This window comes from Leuresthes tenuis, unplaced genomic scaffold, assembly GCF_036924035.1.
Source record: "Leuresthes tenuis unplaced genomic scaffold, fLeuTen1.0.hap1 SCAF_20, whole genome shotgun sequence".
Lineage (NCBI taxonomy): Eukaryota > Metazoa > Chordata > Actinopteri > Atheriniformes > Atherinopsidae > Leuresthes > Leuresthes tenuis.
The window spans coordinates 11566901-11594617 of NW_027325374.1; the positions used below are offsets into that span (position 1 = coordinate 11566901).

General features: G+C 40.6%; 1 protein-coding gene across 1 annotated transcript; it reads right to left on the reverse strand.

The window, feature by feature from the left end:
- Positions 1-4052: 4052 nt before the first annotated feature.
- Positions 4053-27573, reverse strand: LOC140278459 (uncharacterized). The gene is made up of 21 exons (XM_072373470.1): positions 27452-27573; positions 25789-25882; positions 25623-25676; positions 25422-25502; positions 25233-25321; positions 25117-25153; positions 24909-25030; positions 21417-23993; positions 21183-21256; positions 20275-20410; positions 19047-19104; positions 15426-15529; positions 14934-15121; positions 14749-14836; positions 12834-12911; positions 12617-12657; positions 12028-12111; positions 8950-9007; positions 7893-7966; positions 7315-7375; positions 4053-4303 (listed from the first exon to the last, which is right to left on the reverse strand). Exons 2-21 carry the CDS (start codon positions 25869-25871, stop codon positions 4209-4211), a joined length of 4182 nt encoding a protein of 1393 aa, XP_072229571.1. The 5' UTR covers positions 25872-25882; positions 27452-27573; the 3' UTR covers positions 4053-4208.
- Positions 27574-27717: the final 144 nt, after the last annotated feature.

The window sequence follows — 27717 nt, forward strand, 5'->3', positions numbered from 1 at the left end:
CGCACACATTATTCACAGCAGCTCGACTACAAAGAGTTGACATGGAATTGTATATAATGTGCACAAGAGCATCTGAAAGTATCTGGAGCATGAATTCAAGTCATTAAGCAACATGGAAGCATGACAGTAGGGATTACGTTCTTATTAAGGCTCATTGTGCTTTCACTTGGGAAAGAATGTCTGTGTCAGAGGTTAAATCTAGTGTATTGTCATATAAGAGCTAGAGTCAATCTTCTGCCTGAACCACATAGCTGGCACCTACATTAACACCATTTTCCCCAGGTATTGTCTTCAGAGAACATTCTGGCAATTCAAAAATGAACTTAATGAAAAACAAAAATGGCGATTGAGACACACATTGTTGTTTTAGGTCTTGCAGGAACAATTATTACAATAAAGATCTCTCTTTTGGGAAATTTAGGTGAGGAATAACTCAGTGCCTTCAGGTGTTGAAAGAAAATCGCTGGTCTGCACTGTACATGTTTGCAGACAGATGTGTCGATTCAAAACAAACAAGCACACTGAAATAGTCCAGATGGCTTGGCAGTTTGTTTTGTGCCAATTTACCCTGTGGAACAGACATATTATCCACACCGGGGCCCACTGAGACACCTTGGTCTACAACCATGCATTAGGACTTAACAACTGCAGACACCCAGAAAAAAAACAAAAACACAACCTGCATGCAGCCCTAACTCACTTACTGTTAAAGAGACTCTAACAAATATGCGTTTTTTTGGGTAAACAGCATCTTGTGACCAACAAATTGTGTCTAACTTGCTTATTTCTTGTGCTGTGAATAACCTCAGTGACTTCTGACAAAGTGGTCCCTAGCTCTGATGCAAGTGCTCTGACTTTTATCAATGGTAGTTACATATAATCCATTACGACCCGAGGCCTCCACTAAGAAGGAGAACTGGTACACCCATTTGTTGCAGCAGGTCCTAAAATATGTAGTTTGTATTGTTATGGCGCCCTGCACATGCTCCAAAGTTTCATTCCAGAACATAAAAGAAGAAGCATAAGTATTCAATATTTCCAGCACTGAAATATCTCAACTGGTAGGTTACCGTAATCAAAGATAAAAGATGGTTTGATTCAAGGAACACCTGGAAAATCCTCAGCAGAAAATGTTTGGAAAAGGGCCCTTCAAAAAAAAGACCCTTAACTAGCTGGTTACTGGAGGAAGCATCAGCCTATCAACGTTACAAGCAAATGTTCAATTGATTCTCTCATGATCGTTATTTTACATATCTCTGAAGAATCTAGCTACATTGTAATGTAAGACTTTACCATAAACATTCAGTTTCTGCAGAAAACCAATAATACTGATATAGACGATTCCCTGAACTTTTGTCACACTCCACCATGAGGCTGACATTTGTGCTGTTTTAGTCATTTGTGGTGTCGAGAGAATGAATCCTGGTCCTCAGATTTTTTTTATAGTGACAGCAGAAGGTGAAATTTAACAAACACTGGATGGTTTTCCATTAACTCATCAAGACCTGAGGCGCCTTCTTAACATGTTGCGGCTACACTCGTATGCTGCATCAGGCCTTAATGAGTTAAGTTGAGGAGATCCATTCATGTCCCCCACCGGATGAAGCTTAACAGTTTAAACCACTCATCTAATGCAAATATCAAGCTGAAATTTCATTTCCACTGTTACCAACTTTCACGCACTGCCTTTAGCATGCCTGTGGAGTGTTTGTCTTCTTTTTCAAAAGGGCAGCAGGCTTGAAGTAAAGCAAAAATGCTCAACCAGTCCTTAGTTTTTTGAGGAGCACTCAGATAATCCTGTAAGATAAAAGAAGCAAGCAGTGTCGCATTATGAGCGCCTCCACAGCGTCCTACACTGTAAGCGTGAGTCCCAGAGTTACTGAGCTGAATGTACGCTCGGCTGGAGATCTGCACTAACAAAAAATAAATAAATAAATCAGCTGACTGGAGGTTAGCAGCGTCCTGGCACACTGGCACCGCACATCTGGCATTTAAAAGGCCTCAGAGCGAATGAGCTGACGTTATTGTTGCATGTGGGTTCCTTTTCTGTTTTCAGCCACCTGGTTTTTGGGGTCTATTGTTGTCATAGCAATGAATGAGACTAAATGCAGCATTTGTATTTATCCTGCAACTAAATGTCACCGACTCAAATGGCAAAAACAGCTCACACAAAGCTATGAAAAAAAATGTTCTCTTGGAATTCTTTTTTGGGGCTTTAACAAATTAAATGTACCTGAAGTTAAAGTATTAAAACAATCATGGGTGGACATATATTCTAATCTTGTGAAGTCACTCCTCGTTCAGTAGATGTAATTAACATGATGCTTTCAGCCCTAAAAGAAAATCACTGTTAACAAACACTACTTTGACCTTTAAATAAATGTATATGGGCGTAGTGTAGGGTGCAGTCATTCAAGTAGATTGATGTCCTCCAGGCAAAAGCTCATTTTACTTGAAAAGTTGACTAGCACAGTGTTTTTCTACAACATCTCTGCCCTTCAAACTTGCTCATGTCGTTTCACTGTTACTGTAGATGTGGTTCCTCAACAACATGAGCTCTGGTTTTTGTACAGATTAGAACTACCTCTGGGGTTAAAAGAAGAGGTTTTTTCCCAGAATGTCAACAAATCAAATCTGTTGAAGTAGTACAGCTGGCCCGCTGCTTTTAGGCGATGGCTTCTGATCAATATATTACAGTGCATACAGTAATATAACAAGTCTTCTTCTGTAACAAGTATCTTCTGGTGGACACAGACAGATCGTAAAGACTGATTAAAAAATACAAAAAAGCAATAATAGTTTTAAAATAATGCTACTCATACAGTGAAGCTGGGACTTGCTGCCAAAGGCTTGAATAACCCTACAGCAAGTTTCATATCAGAAAGATAAGTCTCTGACAAGATATAGAAAACAGACGCAGGAGAAGGGACATGAGTGATAAACTCAAACATGGTTTACATTGGAAAGATATTAAAGTCCTACATTCAGTATTTGGTTTGAGTTAAATACATAAATGTTCACTTCTTATTTTTTCTCTAAAAATCTCAGTCAGATTTTGATTTCTAGCTTAAAAGAGGAAATCCTCACATCGTCATCCTCATATCGTATCATATCATAACGGTTGAAGACAACACACGTTAAGACAAACTCGAGACAAAAATTGCAAATCAGAAACTTCATGCCTGCTGCTCTCCATGAAATGTGAACCACAGTGACCTACATGACACATTCACACAAATAGATAACTGTTAAAGCGAGGTCAAGCAATTTATTTAATTCAAAAGTTGAATTTACCGCAGCAGTTAAACTATTAAGGTTAATGCTGTTAGAGCCAAGTCGGGTGTTCTTCCTTTCCAACACGGAAACTTTACACTTAGGATGCGATGATTGGCTAAGCAAAGCAGTCGATCGCTTTCTTTTGCTGCTGTGACTCTGCAGACCCCCAGAGAGAGATGTGTGAAAGTTTGGAAGTAGGAATTTAAATTTCAAAATTTCAAAGAAATTATTTGGAAATTTGGGCTTTAGGTACAAGTGACTGTGAGACATTATTTTAAAAATAATTAGATCAAATTGTAATGAAGATAATCATGATTTACAGTAACTACTCAATGCTATAAATCTTTATTCATTGTGTTTACTACAGAGAAAATGTTTTAGATATGACCCGTGTTGCAGACCGCTTGCGTAGAAACCACTGCGCATGAATAAGTGCAGAGGCTGCATGACAGCAATATTTTACAGTGGCCTACTTTCGTGAAAGCATGTATGTTGTGCACACATCGGTTATTTTGGTGCCCTCGGAAAAAAGACATGGATCTGCCATATGTCCCATTTTATTCCTCTGCAAGCCCTGATCAATAATTGAAGAAAACCCCGAGTAGAACAAGTTGCAACATGCAGATCTGTGTTTAGGAAACTATTAGTATCATCGGGGAAAATGCTAGAACATTAGAAGGAACACTGGCGTTTTATATATTTATATGTATAGCAGCTGGGGTTTATATTTGTGTACTAACAGCCAGAAAATACAACAAAGAGAAAACTCAACTCAAGCGTCAGCTGTTGCTTAAACTTTATATACATTATATCATGCACATATATAACACAGAATAGAAAGAGGACAGTTTAGTTAACGACTTGGATGTTAAAAAGGGAATCATAACATGGGCCAGAAAAGAAGGCAGGAATGACTTTTGTACATGGTTTTCTTATGTTGTGTAACTGTTGTAGTTCTGCAGGGTGTAGGTTGCAACTGAATCCAACAGCCAACCACGGGTCACAACCGCAGCTCTTCTGGAGAGACCTGCGGAGAAGATAACAGTCAGGTACTTTTAAAGATGACAGAACGGCACATATGGACAAACAAAACTCTGCAGTTGTGCCAGTTCACTTTAGCAACAGACAGTCTTTGAGGGTTTAAAATAGCGGCGCTGCGTTCATGTGTGCAACGTTCAATTGTTTTAATCCAACACCATGATAGATGTGGAATTAATTCATTTTTCAATCAGACTAGAGCTCTACTGGGACATCCCTGTGGCTGAGGTGTGCTCACAAACCACAGCAGCTCCACTTTGACTATCTCTTTCTGTCACCTCTTGATGTATCTTTACCATTATTGTCTTCTGAAGACACACGCTGTGCCGACACGGGAAACATTTCATGAACCGAAAGCAACACTGGTTTTTGGATATATTTTATGGGATGTAAAACATCAGTAGACCTATCTTTTATATCAGCATGGCAGGAACTCAAAAGAGGTGTGAAACGTCACACTAACAAACAGTGACAGATCACTGACAGATTTAAGATCACTGAAATAACAAATGAGCAAAAATAGGTTTTAAAAACAAGCTCTTTTTGAACTGATTGAAATAAAAGTTCTCTATAATCTACATTTAAGAACAAAAGCGTTCACATTTTTTGATGCAATCATAAACACGAATCATAACTAAGATTCGTTAAGTTGTTAATTACAGTGAATGTAATGCAGGATGCTTTGGATGTTTTTATGTCCAGGATGACTGTTTTTGTCCCAAAACGATGTGGAAAAAGAACATTTGACTAAATTGGGATTTTTGCCCCCAAAATTTATATATACATCTGATTTGATTAAAACAAAGTCCAACACGGGGAACAATAACCGATAGTAAAAATCAAATAGCGATAATATCCTAGGTCTAACCATTGTTTTTTCCAAGTTTTAACCGAGTGAGCTAACCAGCTGTTGCACATAGATTTGTACCAGAAGGACAGAAACCTTATTTTGAAACAGTCCAGAGGCTCACACACAACATATATTATATATATATATGGTCACAACTCAAATAGATATCCATAATATGTTTTTATCTTCAAAACACAGATGTGGACTAAAACTAGTCTTTCTTTGTGTGGAGGGAGCGCTGTGTGGCTGATGCTTAAATCATTTAACCAAATAAATTGTCAAATGGTGTAAGATGAAGGAAAACGATGCAGAAGTTGTTTTTCCAAAACAACGTGATCAATATGATGTGGGGAGGGAGACTGGACGGATAGTGGATGTGATAACAACATCTCATGTGGCCATGCACCCCATAACCGCATTGCTTTTTGCGGTCTTTTCAGGCCACGACTATTTTTGGAAAGAGACACATCTTCCCCTTACTGCCAATGTTTGTTTGATATTTACACATCTAAATCATATTCGAGGATTTCAATTAGAGGATAAGGGGGATAAGAGATGAGGAGACAGGAGGGGCTGCTCAATTACCTGGAATATAAGTGCTAGAGGACGTGGAAGAGGAAAAGCAACATTAAATATGCAGTAGTGTAAATTAGGATGCCAAGAGGAGGGGGGGCTCTGAGCCACTTGCTTCCTCTTTATTTCAACCTGTCAGCTCTTCTTGCACAGTGGCAGCTGCTCTCATCAGTGGCCAACTTGTTTTGACATTCCCTCCGCTACAATCTGACATTTTCTCTTGGCCATCTCTTTGCTCCCTGACTTATTTCATACATGCCTTCCTGGCAAGTCATTCTCCTCGCTCTTCTTGGAAACCTGCCTCATTTTAGTTGGCCGTGTCTGCCATTCTACTGTTCGACCACTCTCCACCTGGTCCTCGCAGGGGTATGTCTGAGTTTATGCACTAATGGACCGACAGGGGCAGAGACATCTACAACAACCCCAGTGGCTATAGATGTAGAGAATATTCCCTTCAGTGTCCTCAGATATTAAGGCTGTCCTTCACATTGACATTGGCTGGTTACAACATAGTAAATTGATGTTTAATTTGCTTACTATGTACACATAAAATAAGTAACATAAATATTGGCCATTAACAGCTCTTTTCAATGAGGATTAGACTTGGGGTAAGGTGGTTAGAACGTCTCCTCAGAGCAAGAGGGTTCCAGGTTCGATTCCCGGCATAAACTGTGTGGAGTTTACACAGAAAGGTCTACTCTTCCTGTGTATGCCTGCGTTCTCTCTGGGTACTTTTTAAACAGATTTTCAATTCATTCAAAATACACTTTGCTTCATTGGTAGCCATCTCCACTCTATCACACAAGAGCAGCACTTTAAAGCAGTTTTTTTTTTTTTGCTCTCCGACTCTTTTAAGATGTAATACCACTGTCATAACAACAAGTCATCATGTAAGCTCTGCAAATGTATGCCACACAAGCACATCTTTTTTTTCATGTTGAAAAAGTAACAAAGATGCAATCAAAAAGTGACCTCCAGGCAAAACAATATAGTGCAGGGCTGAAAACCAAAGTTGTGAAATGCAGCTTCTCAGCCTTCGAGTGCTCAAGGGCAGTTTCGGGCCTTGAAATAAAAGTCAGTGTACTTCAAAACTAGTCACAGTCACATAGTTTTAAGGTTAACAAACCTTTCTAGAGATGCTTTGATATAAAGAAACAAATTGAAGAACTCACTGAATGGATTTTTTTTTCTCCCCCAGCCATTAACTATATATAACTATATGTTATCACACAATTTATAGCAGAACTGTCTTTGGGACACCATATCAAGCTTTAACCCTAGTCTAATGGAATATTAACGTCTATTGATATTTTGTCTTTGGCACCGTTTCTACCTCACAGTCGGGAAGGTCTGCACCTGGGTGAGCTCTAACCTGTGAGTGAACCTATGTATGAATTATGTAACCCCTGCTGCTGCTGTCAGTCTGATCTCTGTCTTTATGAGCTCTGTATGTTGGGGATGTGTGTCAGTGCTGTGTGTGATGGCCAGAAGCAGAGATCAAGTAAGTCAGTGCAAAAAGAGTTATTTTGTGAAAAAAAGACGGTGAAAATTGAATTTTGTTTTCAGACAAAACTCACTGCTGTATGTAGAAGATGACGACTCCGATCTAGGTTGTACAATAACAAGCTGACAGGAATTCTGTATTACAATGAGATCAAATAAAGAATTAATTTTAGCAATACAACATGTAATCCATACAGTATATATTCTCACAGCTTGGCAGTCTATCTGCTGACACTTGCTCCACAAAGGACTGATTTAGCATTTGAGGTGATTATTGTGTCACCGCTATTAGATTATTTTTCCATTCTTATCCATAGCCAACGTCACATTTGCAGAATGACACTGCTTTAATGCATTATTCTTAAAAATAAATGAAAAATTCAGTGGAGAAACCGTCAGATATACACGTTACTGGGATCTACCCCCCTTCGGGTGAAAATTTGCCAAGTTTTCATCAGAAAATCGTGTTAATCACGAGTGAAGTGGAACAAACGAAATTGAAATTAATAAAGAAAAATAATCAGACAAGCTCATATCTGATCTCCTATTTAGAATGATTGGATTTGAAAATAAACCACAACTTGATTACCATAAACAAAAAGGTTCAACCGCAGGGCCTCTCATCTTTTTTAAGTAAAACCGATATTCTTACCCGTTTGTCGTCGAGGAGAAGTGGATCTTTTACTACAGTTGCTCCGCAAAGTTCCACCATCCACTCCATTTCATCTAAGAAAACCCACAAAAGCATTTTTGGCGGTACTTCAAAACACCTCCATATGATTTCACTTTCTTTTGTCACTTGAGACAACGACTTAAGTGGTTAAATACTGAATGAAATCCTGTTGGGCTGAAGAACAAACTCCACCCCAAAGCTTGCACCATGTATAAGAAAGTCTTTAAGCTGCTCACACAAGCTAACAGATGTCAACCCATTAGCAAAGCTTCATTGATCCAGCAGGCAGCAGGACGGTGCTCCAAGAGCACTTTAAAAGCCCCGGGAAGATGAAGAAAACCAGAGAATGCTGCCTTGAGAGTTTTCAAGTAACATGTGCCCCTGAGATTGTAACCAATGATCTATGTCCATTCAGCCCTGTTTTAAGTGTAGATCAAAAAATCTATTCTTTATAAAAGGGCACATATTTTTAACCTTACACTCAGAGTTTAACTCCTTGGGACTGAAGTTTAAAACTGGGCTGATTGAGATACGGTAGCATGATCTTTTCCACAAATGCTGCTTTTCGCAGCTAGCTGAATCCATGGCAACTGCTGCGCAACGTGACAACACAGTAAAAACACCTTGCACAACCTCTTAGCCTGTATTCAATCCACCCACTTGCTGGAATTATTTGTCATTGCTCACCATGCCTGGGATTGACAGGGATTTAAAAACAGCACAGTTTACAATTCTTTGCGTCAGTCAAATAAAATCGGACTTATTCAGCTGTCCCTGTTCTAATTGTCAAATTTTAAACTGAACAGTGCACAAAGCTTGAAAGCAACAATTCCTTTAGTTTGATTTTTAATGAAACAACATGCAACTGAAAGTTTTTAATCTTCCTTTTTGTCTTCAGTAATTAGAAACTTAATCTAAGCGTTGAAATTTGCTGTGGTGTTTTAGTGTTGTGCACCTAAGAAGCCGTCTACTTCCTATAAAATACATAGAAAGCCTTTTCGGTCTCAATTAACCTGTCGTTGCTGTTTAAGTTTACCTGTGGTCATGTCTGTAAAAGGTCCTTGAAAGCAGATCTTGTAGCCTTTCATGAGCAGCTGAAGACAAAAAGAAGAATTTGGGGTTAGTAAGGAATTTAGTTTGAGAAAGCTGCAAAAAGGGGAAAAGAAAAACATTTATTCAGTTAATTGAACCTTCAGACAACATTCTACAGCAGTGTGTGCGAGGGGCCATTACTGAGATTACCATTACAGAGTGTGGTTCTGAACCGGTGGAAAGGGTTACAACAGTGAACGTTTCTGTGAGCAATTTACAGCAGATACTCCTCGCTTAGAGCATAAAATAAAGCCTGCAGACCTTGTTCACTTTTCGCTCTCAGGGTAATACTGTAAATTTAGGCATGAGTCAAACAGCCACCTTCACCGAGGCAATATCACGCTTAAAGCACGCAGAGAAAAACGACGTGCCTGACATTGGGGACGTGTTGTTTTATTGCTCTCTGAGTCAATAAGCTCCCTCGAAATTGGGAACGGAGGCTTACTTCCTTGAAAGGACCACAAAAGGGAAAAGTGCATCAAAGTGTAATATACAGTGTGCGGCTGGATGGAAGCGTTTGAAAGATAAATGTGGAAAAACTCCCCACACTTCCCTGTCCATCCGTAATGCTCATTAGCCAGAGGTGCTTAGTGAGACGAAAAAGTGTTTCCGTTACCGATTTTTAATTTAGACAACAGCTAATGTCCTTCAGGAGGTATCAGACTGTGATAACGTGCACTGCCCACACGCAGTCATACACACATTAAAGAGTTCATTTCATTTCCTGAGCATCGACATGCTGTCAACAGACTCCCTGCCTCTTCATTTCAACAGTTAATCTGTCGAACCTGAGCAGGTGACGGAACGCGAATGTGAACTGTCCGACGTGTCTGGCTCCGTCAGTGTGCCAGCGCTTCGTTCAAGCCGCTTAAATAAGCCTGAAACTGCTAGCTAATTCAATTAGCAGACGTTCTTCAAAGGCAGTGACACAGCCAATGTGACATGTAGCCATTTCTAATTTTCCCCCTCAGTGGCAACAGAGCTGGCCCTGCTGGCCTTACACCAAGAGGAAAATTACAATTAGCTTTTCACAACAGGGTGTAAGCAAAGCGGCTGGTGCAACAGGACGAAACAAGTTCAAGAGCTGCTTGTAATTGGGACATTTGATTTATTCATTCATTTCTCCTGCCACAGAATCAGACTGCTCTCTGTGGTCAGAGCTTCAGCAGTTATTGCCATAACTCTAGCAGCAGTTAAACAAAGCGTAACCATTCAGATCTGTAGTCCTGATGACTTTTGTAGACAAGTTGTAAGTGTTGAGTTCAGGCTGAGGAGCTGCCTGCCTGTTCAAATCTATAATCTACAGTATTAGAGAGGGCTGCTGATAGAATGAAATGATGTGGATAATAGTGTCAGTAATCCTGATAAAGGATTTAGAGGCCCAAAGAGTCTAAGAAATGTAGAGGAACCAGCTTTGATATCTTGATATGACGAAAGAGAGGCGTCTCATCCCTACATACAACTCTGTTTTTGGCTGACAGCAATGCTAAAACTTTAAAAATGACTCCTTAATAGGAGCGCTCTTAAAGTCTAGTGAATACATGAGGGGAAGATACAGTGAATACAGTGAGGGGGATGGGTATGACATCTCCCTACACAGCAAAATGACAAGACTCCATCCTTCATTTTAACTCGTCACCCCCCTCCATTCAATATTAGCAAGACGTAGAGTAGATAGCTTTAGTCTGCCTAACTCATGACTCGTTATCTGACTCTGAAAAAAATTAAATAAGTAAACAAAAACTAAAGAAATCACCAGCGTAACTGGGCTGTTTCATGATTAATCCACAGCAATGTCCATGGTGCTTAAAAAGCTCACAAACGTGTAGTTTTTTCCCTTCAGTCCTGTTTCTATCAGTTTGGTCTTTGCGCTATAACATTCTCTTAAGTATAAACCACAAAGACACGATCTTATACAATAAACTCCGCAGCGTCACACTCATTTAAAACTACCCCTGCTGGCGTTCCCCATTACAGATGCAAAAATCAACACATCAGAATGTTAAAACTCAAGGATTCTTTCTCTTTGCAAGCAATGCTGAACTTCAATCTTCTTTTGATATGAATAAAAGAAAAGCTTTGGAGGACAGGAGCTGCAAAACACAGCTGTTTTCCACGTGTGAAGAAACCAGCTACACTGTAGCTGGACATGATCTGTTTTCTTCAAAATGAAACTCATGTAATCAAAGTGCATTCTAGTTCCCGTGACATTTAAATCTCTGCGCCCAGAGTCATTCATTATTCACTTTACAGCCCACTGGACTGCATAGTGGGCTTGCCATTTTGCAGTGCTGTGAGAAGTTTTGCAGCATTGCTCTTTGTGATGCAGGTAGCTGGAAAATGTTTGTCTTGAACAAAAGAACACAACACTTATTGATTATCGTTGTTGCCCAGCTTTACCCTCCCGATATAACAAAGGCATAATGTCCAGAAAGGTCTGTCAAATCCTTTTAAATGTTCTGAACAGATCAGCCTAAAGGACAGATGCTTATTCACACTGTGGTCACTGTAGTTCTAATTTTATCTGGATGTCTCAACCCAGTGCATGTTTCTCTGACCTGGTCCATGACATTCCTGCCACCACTCAGCTAAAGCCTCAGGCATCTCTTCAGTCATACTTTGTAAATGGCACAGCAACGCTAACCCAAAATATTTACTCTTCATGGTTTGCCCACAACAAGCCTTAAGTTGATAAAAAAACAACGTCACAAGTTGATTGGTACTTTTTACACTCAGAAATGAAGAATAACAGATATTAAACCTGGTTGTATCTAGTGCAGGTGGGAGTGAGTCGAGAAATAATGGATATTAATGTCTGTAGGATTTACCGAGCATTCTGAAAATACACATTAAAGCAGGTACAAAAATATGCAGTTTGAATTGTTTTGGTTGGTTCAGAACTGGAGTGAACCAGTTACTTTAAAGACGTCATTTTCTCTAAAACTTAATGGCGATTTTCTTTCCAAACTGGATTTTGGAGTGAATGTGCAAACACCAAGGGCAGCATTACTCAGTTACTCACGTTACTGTCTTCAGTTGTACGAGCTCTCGAGGGGCCCTGATGGTTCGGTCCATTCACCACGTCACCTCTCACTTCAAACGGACTCTTGACAAACAAAGAAAATTATTTCAACACGTGTGCATGAATCTCAATTATAGCCGGTCCACGACCTCACTTGGTTTTTAATTAATAAGGCAAGCATAATTCAGTCTGAAATAAGGGCTGAATGCAAATGAAGAGGCCATAAATAGATATTTTTTACTCTTCCCAGCGGTCAGTTAGACTTATAAAAGTGTACTGAACATTCTTCAAGCTGGCATGGCCGTCTTATAATTGTATGAAGAGCACTTCTACACAAACTACATGATGCATGAAAATAGGATTAAATAATGACAATACCAAACAAAGCTCGATAAAAGGATTACACCGGCATATCAAAAAAGAAGTTGTAGGGATAGCCAAAGCAAATGGATGGAAAATAATTTATAGGGTTTCACAGCAGACCCCTTACAGAGATTCATCATGTAGCCCTAATTTGACATCAAGATGTTCAGAGATGTAATTGGAAATCTCCGGCGCACAAATTTAAAGAGCACACAGGCGAGCATACCTCATCTAGGAGTTTCTTTTGTTTGAAGCACTCAGAAATCCCTGCATAGAGGACATAAGAAGAAAAACATATGCGCTTGTTGTCAGGAGTGCAAACATCGCTCCGGGGACTGCTGAGTTATGTGATGAGTTTATTCCCGTCTACCCCTCCGCATCTCGAGTGGCTGCGCTAAGACCACCAGTGGTGGTCGAGTTTGACAATAGAAGATCATACTTACACTGGAAGCTCACCACCCACTTCCTGCCAGCAATGCCAAGGAAGTATTTGAGCGTGCGCTCACATACCAGGTGCTCATCTGGCAGAGAAAAAAAAAAAGAGTAAACAGCGACGTGTGAAAAGATGCCCGAGAGTTTTCTGATCCATCGCAAGAGCCATTCTACCAAATATTAGTGAAACCATAAATGCTGATTCCAGTAGAAAGTGCAGTGCAGTGCGGCCTGTGGTGCATGGAGCTGCTTAGTTGCAGATCAGTCAGAGTGTCCACGCTGACACGTGTCCATGGAGGATGTGTCTACAATGAGCATCAGGGCAGGGCCATGGAGCAACAGAGGAAAGCGGCGCCCATAGTTCAGGCTTCATTTACTTTTTTATAAGGACACACAACAACATGGCAAAAGCTGGCAAAACTTTGTAAAGTTTGTCCCACTAATGTCTTTGATGGGCCGTAATGGTAAAGCTCTTTTTACCATCTGAGTCACCGCAGCGGGCTGAGATTGTGTGGTGAGGTCCTGTTTCTTCCAAAGACCTGGAAGAAACGGGACGGGGGCTCCTCGTCCAATGGATAAAGAGGTTTGACAACAGGGGAGCTCGTCTCACAAAAGTAAGCGACGGCCTGCTGTGGTAACGTGGGGAAACAACAATATCATACGCCTCATTGGGTCGGGCAGCCGTCATTCTCCACTCCTCTCAAAGTCCACTGCTTTGGACACAGACTGCAGAAGCACAGAGTGTGAAACTTGTTTTTACTTATGTTCCACAAGGGCAAATGATTTCTTTCATGCAATCTGTTGATCTGTTCACTCAAGTTATGTCTTTATTGTGTTATCAAAAATGGACTTTTTTATTTTAGGAGGCACATTTGTTACTGTTTTCTTTGTGAGAAGGTGCACTAAGTCACTGTTAGACATCTGTACATTTATCTATTTTAATTTTTCTAGACATAGAAGAAATCTACAGAAGTTCATGTCTCAAAGGCTGCAAAAGAGAAACCTATTCAATAAAAGGCAGGTGGTCGTAATGTAAAGGTTGACTGATGTACACTAGAGCTTAGAAACAATCATAATGCTTGGATGAGGAGCCTCGGCTGCTCTTTAAGACAATCATGGAAGCTTTAATGTGAAAAATAAAGCCCAATATATGACCATAACTACTGCCCACTCTTCCTAGAAATGACTTTTTAACTATGTTATCATTTATTCTACTTACACTTTTAGTCCGAAGGTGAATCCTGGTAATAACACGCAAATAAAATAACTTTGTTCCAGACTCACGACCTTTATATACACAGTGTGGGTAAAAAAAAAAAAAAAAAGTACAGCAGCTAACAGGAATCATTGAACTCATTGAACCTGTGATGAAAAAAGACAAAAAGTGTTTATTGTATGATAGTAAAATACATTTTGAACTATTATGGTTATAATTGAAGGCTCCCTGTTCCTTCCCAGCCTTTAACCATAAAGATCAACAGCCCCAGCACTCCCCTTTTTTCTTTTTTTCGGTTGCCCAGGAAACAGCTGCCATTGAAAAACGTTTTCTTAGTTAATATGGTGCTTTGGAGACAGTAAGCTTCGAAATTTAAAATAATCTAGCAGAGAGGATAATTAGCAACAAGCGGATGAACAGAGCCGAGCATGTGTGGGTGAATGGGAAAGAAAGAGCTTATCTGTGAGGAGTGCTTTAAGAAACACATAAAAAAGAACGTAGAAAGAAAATGTACTTCTCAAAATGCAAATGTTCTTAGTCAAGAAAATACATAGAAAAGCAGGAACTGGAGACAATAAAAGGGAAACTTTCATTGCTCTTCTGTGTATTAAGTACATTTCAAACCACCAATTACAGTCCTCCAGATCAACTCAGCACTCAAAACAAAACTATTTGAACTAAATCAGCTACTTGCACGCGAGCATATTTACCTGTGCGCATGATGACATGAGTTACGTCGGGTGTCACCTGGGAAATCACACGGGCACCGACTCTCTTGGCAAACTTCTTCACCAAAATCTGTTGGCAACAACTTTTGATCAGTTCACACTCAGATCGCACTCTCTAACCGACTGATCAATGGACATCTGGACTGACTGCACGTGTGAACACGCACCTGTTCACTGGGGCCTAAGCCAGACGACACAAGCACAAGCTTCGCTTTACATCTGTCTTTTGGAGGACTGCTATTTTCTTTGTCTTCTTGCCCATCGGGTGGAGGACAGTTAATTAGTGTTTTGGCTGCTGAAGCTAAACTGGGTATCTTAGAGGCAAGCGGTCCCATTTGCGTGGAGAGCTGCACAACTGGAGAAATTTAAAAAAAAGATACAAAGAAACATCAGCTGACACTCGGAGTGTAATTTGACCACACCTAATTCTCTTCGAAGACAATTACATGTTGGTACAGTCAGGCTTCAATGCAGCAAAAAGTCTCAGATCAGTTCAACTGTTTAGGCAGATTAAAACATTTTTAAAAGCAACAAAGAGCTACTTCCTCTGACGGCTTTAATGGTTTTAATACAGACTATGTACACTTTGAGGGGAAATGCTTCTTTAAACACTTAACTTCATGTCACACTCTTTCCCACACTACCTCCAATAGCCTTACCCTTTTCAGAAATGCCACCAAGCCTTAATACACTGGGCTCAGTCCCGAGTTTGTCATCAGATGGGCCCGTGTTTGGATCCTGTCTTGCATCTGGAAAATCGTTCCTAAAGAATAAATAACGAAAAAAGAGACCCGTCTATGAACTTTGAAACGACCAAAGCAGTTTTGGCCTGTGTTCCCTCAGTCAAGGTTGTAAGATTATTTTTGGTAAAATACAAAATGATCCAAAAATTCAACTGAAAATCAGGGTTTGAGGCACATGTCAGCTTTCAAATGGATGCAGCACAAACTTGAATCATGCTTTGAAAAGTGACATAACCTTTTCATCCAACACTTTATCCAGTACTGAAAAATATGCAGTCATACAGTACTGTGCAGAAGTCTTGAGCCGCCTCTCACTTCGTTGTGTTTTGCTTCCAAGCAGTGAGACTTTCCTGTAATCTTTAAAAGTGTTCTTTGGACATTGGCTCATTCTCAGTTCAGTCCTTGTTCATAACCATTTTCAGAGGAATTTGTGGGTTTTTTTTTTTTGTTTGCTAAGCCACTTAATTCTAATCCATGACTCATTCAAGCACAAAAAAAAGCACTTAGCTCAAGAGCTGACTCAGAGTTGTGTCTACTCATAAGAGACAACTTAGTCGAGAACCAATAGGAAATTGTATCATTTTGCACTCACTGTGTCACAAACACACAAATTATCCTGATTTCTTTAGTTGCATCTACAAAAAAAATACGACTGACAACAGTTTGACAGACAGAAAATAGTATTTTTGCACAAATGAGGTGACTCCCTAAGTTCTGTTAGCTGACAATTTGGCATATCTCAGTACGGTGTGCAGCGTGTCCTTAAAGAATTTAAGGAAACTGGACAAGTGGAAGCCAAAAGAAGAAGTGTCAGGCCTAAAAAAAAAAAAAAAAAACGATATTCTTCAGATGAGCAGTATCTGAAAGGGATGTCTCAAAAAAATACAGCAAAGAGCACACAGGACCTGAGAGATAAATCTGGCCCCTCAGTTGGATCCATCTACTGCTCATTGAAGCCTCTTCAGAAACGGTCTCCATGAAAGGGTGGCTGTCAAGAAGCCATTCTTAAGGAAGGGAAACAGGGAGAAAAGGCTGAGGTATGCCTAATTACTCAAGAAATGGGCTGAAAATCCCTTGCAGCAGGTCTTATGAAATGACTAATCTTCCCCAGAGCCCGGTCCTCAACATTACTGAAGCAGTGTGGGATCATCTTGACAGAGAACAGAACAAAAGGCAGCCAACATCCAGAGAGGAGCTTTAAAGAACTAGAAGCCTGGTGAACTATTCCTGAGGACTACTTAAATAAATTACAAGAGAGCTTGTCGAAGAGGGTTCAGGCTGTGTAGAAGAATAACTGTGGTCGTACCAAATACTGACATTAAAGCATGTTAGAATTGTACAAACTCTGTTTATTTGCCCATATGCTGCACATCCATTTCTGTTTGCACATTTCAATAGATCCCATTTCTGTTTTCCTGGCAATAAATTAAGAAATGAAAAGTGGCTCAAAGCATTTGGTTACTGTATCCTCTATATTTTTCAAAGAGGTTGATGTAGATATGTTCTTTTAGGAAATTTTAACCGGGAAATTGAACATTTTAATATGGAGAAGAAGATGCAGATACGAGTCATGTTTAAAAATTTCAATAATTTGCACTTTTTCACAGTGTTTTGACTTTTGAATCAGACTTCATCAGCCAACAAGGAAGCAACTGTGTGACAAACATGGAAAAAAAACTTCCTTTAAGTCAACTCCTTGAGTCAAAAGACTTCTGTAATGCTGCAAACTGGCAGCACGTTCACACATCACCAGCACAAAAGTGACAGCAAATCTTCAAAAACTATTCTTTCTAATTTTCTCACTGCAATCCTCGAGCATGTGCTTTTCAATTTAGAACTTGTATAATGAAGTCACTTCCCACCATCTTCTCTATCGCTCTTGCTGGAGGCCAGTATTTAGAACCCTACTAGGCGAGAGGTTGGAGGGGAGCAGTCAGGCGAGAGAGATAAATTACTGAGGCAACACAAGTTTCCATCTAAGTGCTCTAAATGACATATAAGATGCTGTCAGTAATGACTTCTTTATTCACACAGCATAAGCAGATTCTAGGCTCATTAGTGAGATTATCATCCTGTCCTTTTGAGATACATCACCCTCTTAGAAGAAGCCTTGCAACTGGCATACGGATACAGGCTGACTTACTGCTTCACTTATAGGCTGAAAGAGACCAATTACATGCCACTTGTACAGTTATTGTACTGTTGCATCTCCAGTCATATTGTGTATATTTCAAATTTTGAGACGTTTTCCTTTATTTCTGCTATAACTGTATTTATCTGCACGGGTTTAGAAGCCGTGTTGCTTGAGTTCTCCTCATATTTCTGACCCTTTTCAACATCCGTTACAATAAGTTATCATGGCAACAGGAGCCATTTTCAAACAGGAGCATGTCATTTGTCTTTGAAAATGCCAACTGATGCCTGGAATAAGATCCCAAATCCCAGATGAGTTGAAGATGAAACCGCGTGGATACAAAGATGCAGAAAGAGGGGGAGGACATATAAACAATCCCTTCCCTAAATCATAACAGGGAATGTGAGATTGCTGGCAAATAATATGGATGAGTGTGGTGCGCTCATGAGGAAATGAGAATGCAGTATTATTTGTTTCAGCAAAAATCTGACTATAGAGTACATATATTGTATAGTCCGAAGGGACATTAATCGCAGCGGTAAAAGCAAAGGCAGAGTACTGCGGTGCCTGTTAACAACAGGCGGTGTAATCGTGGACATGTTAGTGTAGTGGACAGGATCTGTACCCAGAACATTTATCTGTTAGCTGCCACTTTACGTCCATTTTATCTATCGAGAGAGCTCACCTGTGTTATTCTGGTGACTGTGTATATCCTACCCTGCGCCAATGCCAAAGCCGTCTGTGAACTCATCAGCCCAGTCGTTGCCAGGTTTAAATAGAAAACCTAAATTTGCGGTGATCTCAACCACGTACCCTCCTCTCTGCTACACTTCATTCCTTTCAACTGTTTTTTTTTTTTTTTTACAATAACTAATGATCTGTCATTAGTCATGAAACTGTTTTGGTGCTGCACAGTAAAGTTCAGTAGAACTTTTTAAGTCTTAAACACGCAAATATGCGGAAACAAGCCTGACATTTACGAACGTCATTTTGCGTAACTGCATTAGAGATGAATAAAGAGGACTGCAGTGTCGAGGATGTGTTACCTGCAGGAATGAAAACAGCAACTAGGTAGAACCAGTTTCCAATTCACGAGAGTCATTTTGTTGGGATATTATCAGCTCTTCTAATCACTTCCTGAAAGCAGCAGCTTAATGTTGGCAGCTTTTAACGTTCCCATAATCTCAAGCTAAATCAGCGTTTAAGGTTAAGCAAAATATATTTTTTACTGTTTTCTCGCTAAATAATACTGTGCTGAAAGTGTTTTTTAATGTTTTTTTTAATGTTTAGCCAAGTTCTTCCTTTTATTTGTCACCTACTTCATTAAAATGCTTTCACAAAATACAGTTCTTCCATTTAGGGAGTGAAAGGGAGCACGGCTCAGTCTGCCACACTTTACTCACCTCCCAGAACCTTTGCTTGGGTCCTCGTCACAAAGAGGGGGTCTGCTAGCATCTGGCCCTGGGGACACATTTTCACAATCAAGTCAAGTTTAAACAGTCACACAAAGTAAGTCCATGACTCTGAAGCTGCTTTCACATACGAACACCTGAGCTGTTCATTAGAATGTGAGGACTACTTAGTCTGGGCTTCTTCTGCAATGCTTTTCCCCACAAACACACACATCACAGCAGGGGACTTTCTGCTGGAGCATGACATAAAATATGAGGGAATTGGCTTGGGGGAGCATTTCTAATGCAGAAAATATGGTGTGGAGAACTCTTTTTTGTTACAGCCCTTAGAGAAAGGAGGATGCGGTGGGTGACTAATCTCCACATGTGGTCCAGAGCAGAGTCTTTGGATATTTACTTTTGTCTCATACCACTCCTGCTGAACATCTCCAGAACATCTTAGGACAGCAGTGCGTGTGAGAAAACAACAACAACAACAACAAAAAAAAACAACAAAAAAAAACAAAGTCATGGGAGTCACATCCATGGTGCGTGAGCCTATTTGGAAGCTTTCCATTCATGCACATTTAATCTGTCTCAGTCCAGCCTGTCAAAGAATCATTGTAAATGGGTTCGATAGCTGAGAATCTCCTGCAAAGTTCCTCCTCAAAACAAGACTCTGCACTGTTCCTCTGCTCTGCCTTTTTATAATTGATCTAGGCACATACAGTCGGATGTCAGTGTTATTGAAATTTTTTTGGGCTGCACACACTCAGCCACAGAGAAATCCAATGGATCCTCAGGGACTGCTGCAGATGATGAAATATATGCAACACAGGTCTCGCACACAAGCTGACATAGAAAGCATGAACTGGCTTTTAGGAAACACCCACTTATCTTTGCATTCTTCTGAAAAGAAGAGACAGAAATTGCTTAAAAATTCATTTTGCTCCTTACTTCACATTGAATTTAAACACAAGGCAAATCTCTATCGTCCGAAAACACCACCGTCTGTTAAATGTCAGAGAATAATGAAAAACTAGAGCCCTGTATAATAGTTTTAGCTTGCTTAGGTCAAAGATATTTAGTGAAATATCAGAGACGATCAGCAAATGTGCATCATGGACAGCAGAACACTTGGCATCTTTGTGTAAGAAATGTCAACAAATCATCATCCTTCACGGTCAAATGTACCGACATTTCCAGCTCCAAAAACAGCACACAGGTGTTACGTGGCTACCTGTGGTTTTGCTGCTCTCGTGGGTTTCTGAGGAGCTTTCTCTTGCAGGACTGGCCTCTTTCTCCTGAAGCACCTCTGACACCAGAGCCATCAGCTTCTCCAGCCTCACCAGCTCCTTCTGCATCTCTATCTTTTGCTTGAAGAGGAGGAAACGATGCAAAGTGTAAAGGCTCATGATTACATTCTATTACTGTGCAGGGGGGGGTGAGTTACGAATGAGAGCTGCAACGCAACATTTCCAGGACAAAAATCAAGAGATTTGATTGCAACATTTACAACTGAGGCTGTTTGAGCACACAGAGTGTGTTGGCTTTGCTTAGCCAGACTGATGTTTTCATTAATTCATCCTTTGGGCTCACAGAACAGAGCAAATGCATTGATTAAGCACAAAGAGAGAAGAAATAAAAAGTGGAGCTCTGTATTCTCAGCTGTTTATGTCATTCTAAACCCTTTCTAAACCACAGGGCATGAGACTTGAACTCCCCAGTCAAATACAGTCGACAGATAAAAAGTGAGAGTGGTGGAAGATGGATGAGGTACAAAACAAAAATCATCTTCTGGGCAGCACTTCCTCTAACGTAAATGAAATGCAATTTAGAAAGCTGCTGAGGGGGAATTTTCTCACTGAGCGAGGTAGTCTGTCATCTCAGGGGCTGACAGTTTGCTTTAGAAAAGTGTGGTGGCTGCCCTCTACGGGGAGTGCTGTGACAGTGCATCAGTGGAAACATGATGAGAGCAGGCCGTGCTGAGTAAGCAAAAGGATTCAGATGTTTGAATAAATGGAAAATCTCATTCTGACCGAGATGAAAAGCCGCTGGTGCACCCAATCAGATGTCATTTTTCTGAAACAGAGGATGCAATCGTGCAACAATACCAAAGAAAGTGAGCGGATATATAATTGTGTTTACCTGTGTAACAAGGACTTCGCTTGAGAATTGTGATGACTCTATGGAAACACCGGTGTCATTTCCTTGGACATCACCTGTAGCGAGGAAACGATTAGAAAGCTGAGTGTCTGCAGGTTCTAGGTTTTTATTGCAAGCCCTTGCAGGAGGAAACAACGGAGCAAGAGCATACTGTTCAGGTGCTTGGTATTACAAGCCGAGTCCTTGACCAAGAAATAACTTAGTGAGTCAACTTACATTCATCTGGAGTGCCGAACAAGTCCACCGATGCTTGGCTGGAGTCAACAGAGTCTGGGCTGGGGCACGCAGGTTCTGCTGCATCAGCTGTAAGCCGTGCATCCTCGCATCTTTTTACGTCACCGCAGTCTCTCTGCTCCTGATTTCCAGCTGCAGGACGAGCTGACGTTCCAAAGATTTGCGTCAAAGTTGGCAGTTCCTCTTTGGATTCGTTGCTGTCGGACTCCGATGAGGAGTCCAGCCTCTGAACCCTTCTCTTTGCCCTGGGGTTGCAGTTGATGGAGGAATGGGCGCTGCCCTCTCCGCTGCCGTTGTTGCTCGTCTTTGCTTCACGTCTTTGGACAACTGGGTCAGCCAGGCCTTCAGGTGTTAAAGAAGCCTCTGCAATTAAGATGGGTTCAGTATGGCCAACTGAAATATTGTCTTTGATCTTCATTTCTTTGCCCGCGTCCCTCGCGGTACAATCAAGCTGACCCTCTGTGACCTGAGAACACTTGGAGGCTTCGTTTAGTTCCCCGTGTTCGATAGCTGTGAAACAGAGCCCAGAATCTACCACTTGAGGGAGAACAGAAAGAGGAGAACTCTCCCTGTCGCGCTTGGACACTTTGTTAGGACTGAGGCCACTGCTAACACTATTCCTGAGAGGACAGTTTCCATCAGTGCTATCCTGACCTGAACAGCTGCTTTCTACCACCACTTGATCTGGTTTCTCAAAGAAAGTTTTTCTTGTGTGGATGGGTGAGTTGGAAGGTGGAATCAAATCACTGCAAGATGACTTTTCAGTACCTTTTGAATCCTCGGGAATCGTACTAAACATCTGCTTATGTTCAGACTTGATACCTGAACAAGCACGACTGTTCTCTACTTCAGCATCAGCCACATTTTCTTTGTTTGAATGTCGACTTTTCTTCAAATTTTGTTCTCCGAGATGGAATGACTTCCTTTTCGTGGCCTTGAAGCTCCTGAGAAGCTGCTCCGTGTCCAGTTCACTTTCATTCTTGTCTTCCTCGTTTTCTGTTGCACCACATGTGGTCTCACTAACTGAGGTTTCCTGCTGAATTTTGAGGGGGCTGTTATTTGTGGGGCTTTCACTTCCAAGTGTTGGCTCCACCACAGAAGCATCAGATTGACTTGTGGAGTTAGGGACCACAGAGGCAGAACAGGCGCCATCGGCTTCAGACACAGTATTGGCAGGTGGCGCTGCTGCTTCAGCTGCTCTCAGATGAGACCTTCTCTCGCTGCTCTCCATGCTTTCAATGCCTCCTATATCTCGGTCATAAATGCATCCGTTTCTTTTAGCTGCGTTTGTCGTGTTTCCACTTTTAGGCGGCGCTGTGTCGTCCAATGTTTCACCTTTAGCATCTTCACATTGTTTTACAACACTGCTGTCTTTTCTGGGTGCCCTCGCTTTTGGGTGTGCTTTCTTGTGGGCCTCCTGGACTTCCTCAACAAAGAGCTGAAGTCTTCTGCTCCTCCTCGTGCTTCTTATGGGAGCAGATTCTTGGTCCTCACTGCTCGGGTAATTCTCTATTTGCACTTGAACTTCTTCTGATCTTTCTGTAGCCTTTGGACTCGTGTCCCCATTGTGAACTCCAACCAGGACAAGAGGTTTTGGCACTCTGGCAGGTTTTCTTTCGGACCTCGTGTTTTTACCTTTCCTTCTGTCAGTTTTCTTCTGCTCTGCACCCTCTGAGTTCGCCTGAGCTTGTCGGAGAGCGGCGCAAGTCATTTTCTTTGTCCTTGTCTCTGGCTGTTCGGGATCCTCACATTCGTCTTTATATTTGTCACCTTCTGACAGGCGGTTCAAATCATCCACATTTGTACCTGCATCATGCTCCTGCCCGGCCTCCATCTGTTCCGCTTCTTTGAAAATGTCACTGCTGGTGTCGTTTATTTCTTTTAACATTTCTTGCTTTTCAGCAACACTGAGATCACTCCTCCTCCTCCTTTTAGACACACCGCCCTGCGTCTGCATGTCTGTGGCAGCTGGTGGTTCAACAAAAACCTTGAGTGGAGGAGAGGCCTTGTTCCCTTTTCGTTTGTACACGGCACCAAACACCTGCTCTTCAAGGGCTTTAGAACGATCGACCTTCTGAGGATTCACGACAGAGTTGTGGAGCTGCACATCTAGTGTCGATGTGGATGAACAACTGTCGGAGTCATCAGCATTCTCACGTGGGTTCTCCAACTCTGGATCTACAATCGGAACATTCAAGAGCCACTCAGCAACTTTCTCTAAACTTTTCTTCTTTCTCTGCTGGAGAATCTCATCAGGCTCCAAATCCTTTTTCTGCTTTTTCCTTGAGGACTTTCTTAGAGGTTGGTCTTCAGTCTCATCTTGATCCGACACTGAACAAGGGGAGGCATTCTCCAACTTAGCAGATCTCTTTTTGCTTCTAGCTTTGTGCCTTGGTGTAGCCCTTTCGTCAACATCTGTCGTTTCTGGCTCCAAATTATCGGCAGGGCTGGACAATTTCTTGTCAGAAGTTGGCGGAGCGTCACCAAGGCCACTATCCAGGCCTTCGTTTTCTGGAAACGAGTCTTCTAGTCCCATGAGTCTTGCAAAACCATTCTGGGCTATCAGTGGAATGAAGAAATGAGAAATATTTAGCTTGAGTATTATCAGCAGAGACACTACTCTTAAACTACTTTTTGAAGTCCAGTTATCTATGTCACCACAGTCGAGTACTTCAGCTTTGTTTTCTTGGAACATTTACTGGTATGAGTTGCTGCTCCAAGTTTTTGGACACATTCAGACAAATGCTGTACTGTTATCAGTGATCAAGGAGCTCACTCCTTCATTCTTCAAAAAACAGTGATTTCACCACATCCTGCCTCCTGGGCACTTGAGACAGATACCCCCACCCCAACCCCTCCTGCTGTTAGAGCACATCAGCAGAGGAAAATCTATATATAATGTGTGACTAGGAGCTGTAGAAAAAGGTCTGCTGTACACCACTAGTTCAACTGAAAAATCTGGCTCATGGGTGAACACAGCTTATTAAATGTATGTGCTAAATAACGGCCAAGCGGTTAATTTGGCATTCCTAATTTGGAAAATGAGCTTTTTTGACGAATTAGATGACAACTGTACCGATTGGGCCTTTTTTTTTTTTTTTTTTTCATGCAACTTCAGGCATAAATAGGAGAGAACTAAAACTAAAGAGTTTTAGACAAAAGCTGCGCAGCATGAGAAAACTAATGTGTAACTTGTTCATGAGAAAAATGCAGGCGATTTTCTTCTTCACGACTGTATTTTATCATAACGTAGATCATGTCCTAGATCTTAAAAGTAATAATACCACAGCCATATTTTCTTAGATTCTGTATCATTTTCAGATTGTACCTGAGCTGACCTTCACAGAAGAAGGCTATATGCTTTTCCAAGATGTGTAACAATACCAAAACTCCCCATTTATTCTTCAATAATAAAAATGCAAGTTAATGTACCAGTTGATTTGTAGTAATAAGGTGAGCGACTGAAGTTTTTACCTTCTACAGTTGAGGAGTGAGACTGTGGAAGATCATCGAGCTCTGCATTGTCCATGTCAGTGCCAAGTGTATCTCCAGGAGATACAATATGAGGAAGTTCAGTAGTTTGACCATCTGTGACACTGGGCAGAGAAAAATACACAGTATCACTGTAACTGAACTCAATAAATGAGCTTTCCTATCAAATCTCAGTTTTATTAGCTCTTACCTTGTGGGCCTTCTTGTCAGAGACATTCCTGTGAAGTCTGAAAATGTAAAAATGTCATCAGGTATTGTAATTAAAGCAAATTCCATGAGGACGTTTTAATGAGTCTCTGATCTCACAGTTTGTGCCGGTGTCGTGCTCATATGCTTGTATCATGTCCTGCAATCCTGCGACAAGTCGCTGAAACCCAGGACTCTCCTGCAGACTCCTGTACATACAGACACATATCAAAGGGTTTAATTAAAAAAAAAAGTTCTTTCAGTGACTCTTCTCAATGTTACAATGATGGCTTACTGACTCCGTCTAACCTTTTGATTATCTTGGCTTTACATACAGGACAGTTAGCCCTGTTTTGCTTAGAGCTGTCCAAAAGTTTCATCATACAGAACCTGGGGGAAAAGAAAAGACATATTTAATGACAAAAAAACCAACAAATCAGCAGATTCTGAGTTTTTTTTTTAACAAAACATTATAAATCATCTCAGAACGACAATACATCAGTTCCTTACTTGCAAAACTGGTGGTCACACTTGGTGGACACCGGCGCAGTCATTAAATCCAAGCTAAAGGCAGAAGGAGAAATACATTAAATGTCAATCTTTTCCCAAAAATACATGACAGATGGAGCGGATTTTTCATTTTCAAACAAACTTTCCTTCTCTGAATGGCACTCACCATATGGGACACTGCAGAGTCTCCCACAGGACTGCGATTCCCTTTTTGACATCTGTGGCCTTTGGGGTTTTCGTGGTATTCATGGTTTTAAAGGCTGCCGACGACAAGTTAGAGTGCAAAAAAAGAGGCTGTAAAGAAACACTGTTTGCGAAACAAACTGCCGACATCAACAACAGCAATTCAGAAGTAACGCTTGCATTTAATGTTATTCAAACAGTACAGCTGTGATAAGTGACAGAAGATGCATACTGTGTGCAAACCTAGAAAAGACGAATCAACTATTTGACATCCATTATAATATTACAGTTTTACCTTTAAAAACTGCAATTAACTGAATTAAAAACAGTAATTATCTGCTCAAAACTGTGATGCACTATTTCCAAACCACTTCTCGTGGAATCCTCTATTAAATTACTTCTATAAATTGACAAATCTTATCAAGCTTTCTATTAGACTCTGCCCGCTCATGCAACTGGTGTCTGGCAGACAATGGGTCTACTTGTATTCAAAACAGAAATGTACCCCATACTGATAACAGCTTATGGTCTAATAAGCTCATTTGTTATCTAATTTACAGACTATCCACATTATGCCTGTGCCTAAGAGTCCTATTGTTGACTGAACGGTAAACCACAGTCTAACCTTGTCTGCTGCAGTAAAGTTATGGCACCTGTGTGTACTTTGGTCATTGTAAAAATATCTGCCATTCTTCTCCAGTAGATATCAAAAGGGAATTACCTTCATACTTACAGTAACTAGGCTGTCTGTCTACTATCAGGCTCCTTCAGGCTCCAATAAACATCCATGTGCGAAATATTCAGAACCTTTGTTTAAGCACACAGTACTAATACTACAACATTACTAGGAAAACTAAAATCAGGTAAACACACACGGTAGAAAGAACAGAGATCACAGAGTGATCAACCACATAACTAAAACCATTGACTAGTGAAGTCAGTAACTACTACCAATCTAAATATTTCCTAACAGGGTGTAACAACATGTTTTTGCATGACCAATGATAAATGACTTGTAAAGCAGATGCTAATTAACTTCCTGTTCATCAGCAGATTGATTCAAAAACTTTAGCTCGACTTGCTGAAACTGCTGGATAGTTTAATTAAATGGGAAACAGGTTTTTTTTTTTATTTGTGTGTTTTAAAAAAAAATAAAGCTAAATTTGTACTATAACTGCTAATTGTAGAAAGTAAACAAATATTGGGAGGTAAAAAAAAGTGCAACGTTCCCACCTAGTGATGCAAAAATAACACTCAAGTAAGATACCTTAAAAGTACACTTAAATACAACTTGAATACATTTATTGTGTTACATCCCACCAATACTCAGTCATTTACAAAAAGCAAAACAGTATGACATGAATAAGAAGTCACATATTAACGTAAACTCTACTCGAAATACACGGTGTCCTCTTTGAACATAACACAGTTACTTTTTAATGTTCATATCAGAGCAAAACATACAGTCTGGCTAACCGCTATGATTTGTTGAGGGAGGTTGAGTTACACAACCAGTTCTCTCCTCTTTTAAAACATCTCTGACACTGAGACAGTCGACGAGAACAAGTCACCAAACACATGTCTGACAGGCAGAAGCCGATCGTGTTCATTGACAACTGTAAAACAACCCCTATCGGTAGATTTACCTTGCTTTCTTGCACTTCGGCGATAAAAACATAAACCTCATCCACTTCGGTTTTCCCGCAACTTGTCTTCTTCTGCTTTATTTTACCCGCGTTTTGCACCTATTGTTACAGCGCCCCCTTCTGGTTCACATAGTGAACCACATACACAGCAGCATCAAACACAAGCAGGCTCTTTTTTTGAAGAGGGTTATATTATAAAATTGTGTATACATAAGAATATGTATAAGAAAAAAGTGACATTTGGAGTAACTGTTCCTGAACAAAGA

What these genes read in the sequence shown, in the direction of transcription:
- LOC140278459 (XM_072373470.1), bottom strand. Translation starts at nt 25,871, where the DNA reads ATGAATACCACGAAAACCCCAAAGGCCACAGATGTCAAAAAGGGAATC. An exon ending in GCACGACACCGGCACAAACT is followed by an intron (nt 25,154 to 25,232) that starts GTGAGATCAGAG and finishes TTACATTTTCAG; the next exon opens with ACTTCACAGGAATGTCTCTG. An exon ending in AAAAGAAACTCCTAGATGAG is followed by an intron (nt 12,112 to 12,616) that starts GTATGCTCGCCT and finishes TTGTTTGTCAAG; the next exon opens with AGTCCGTTTGAAGTGAGAGG.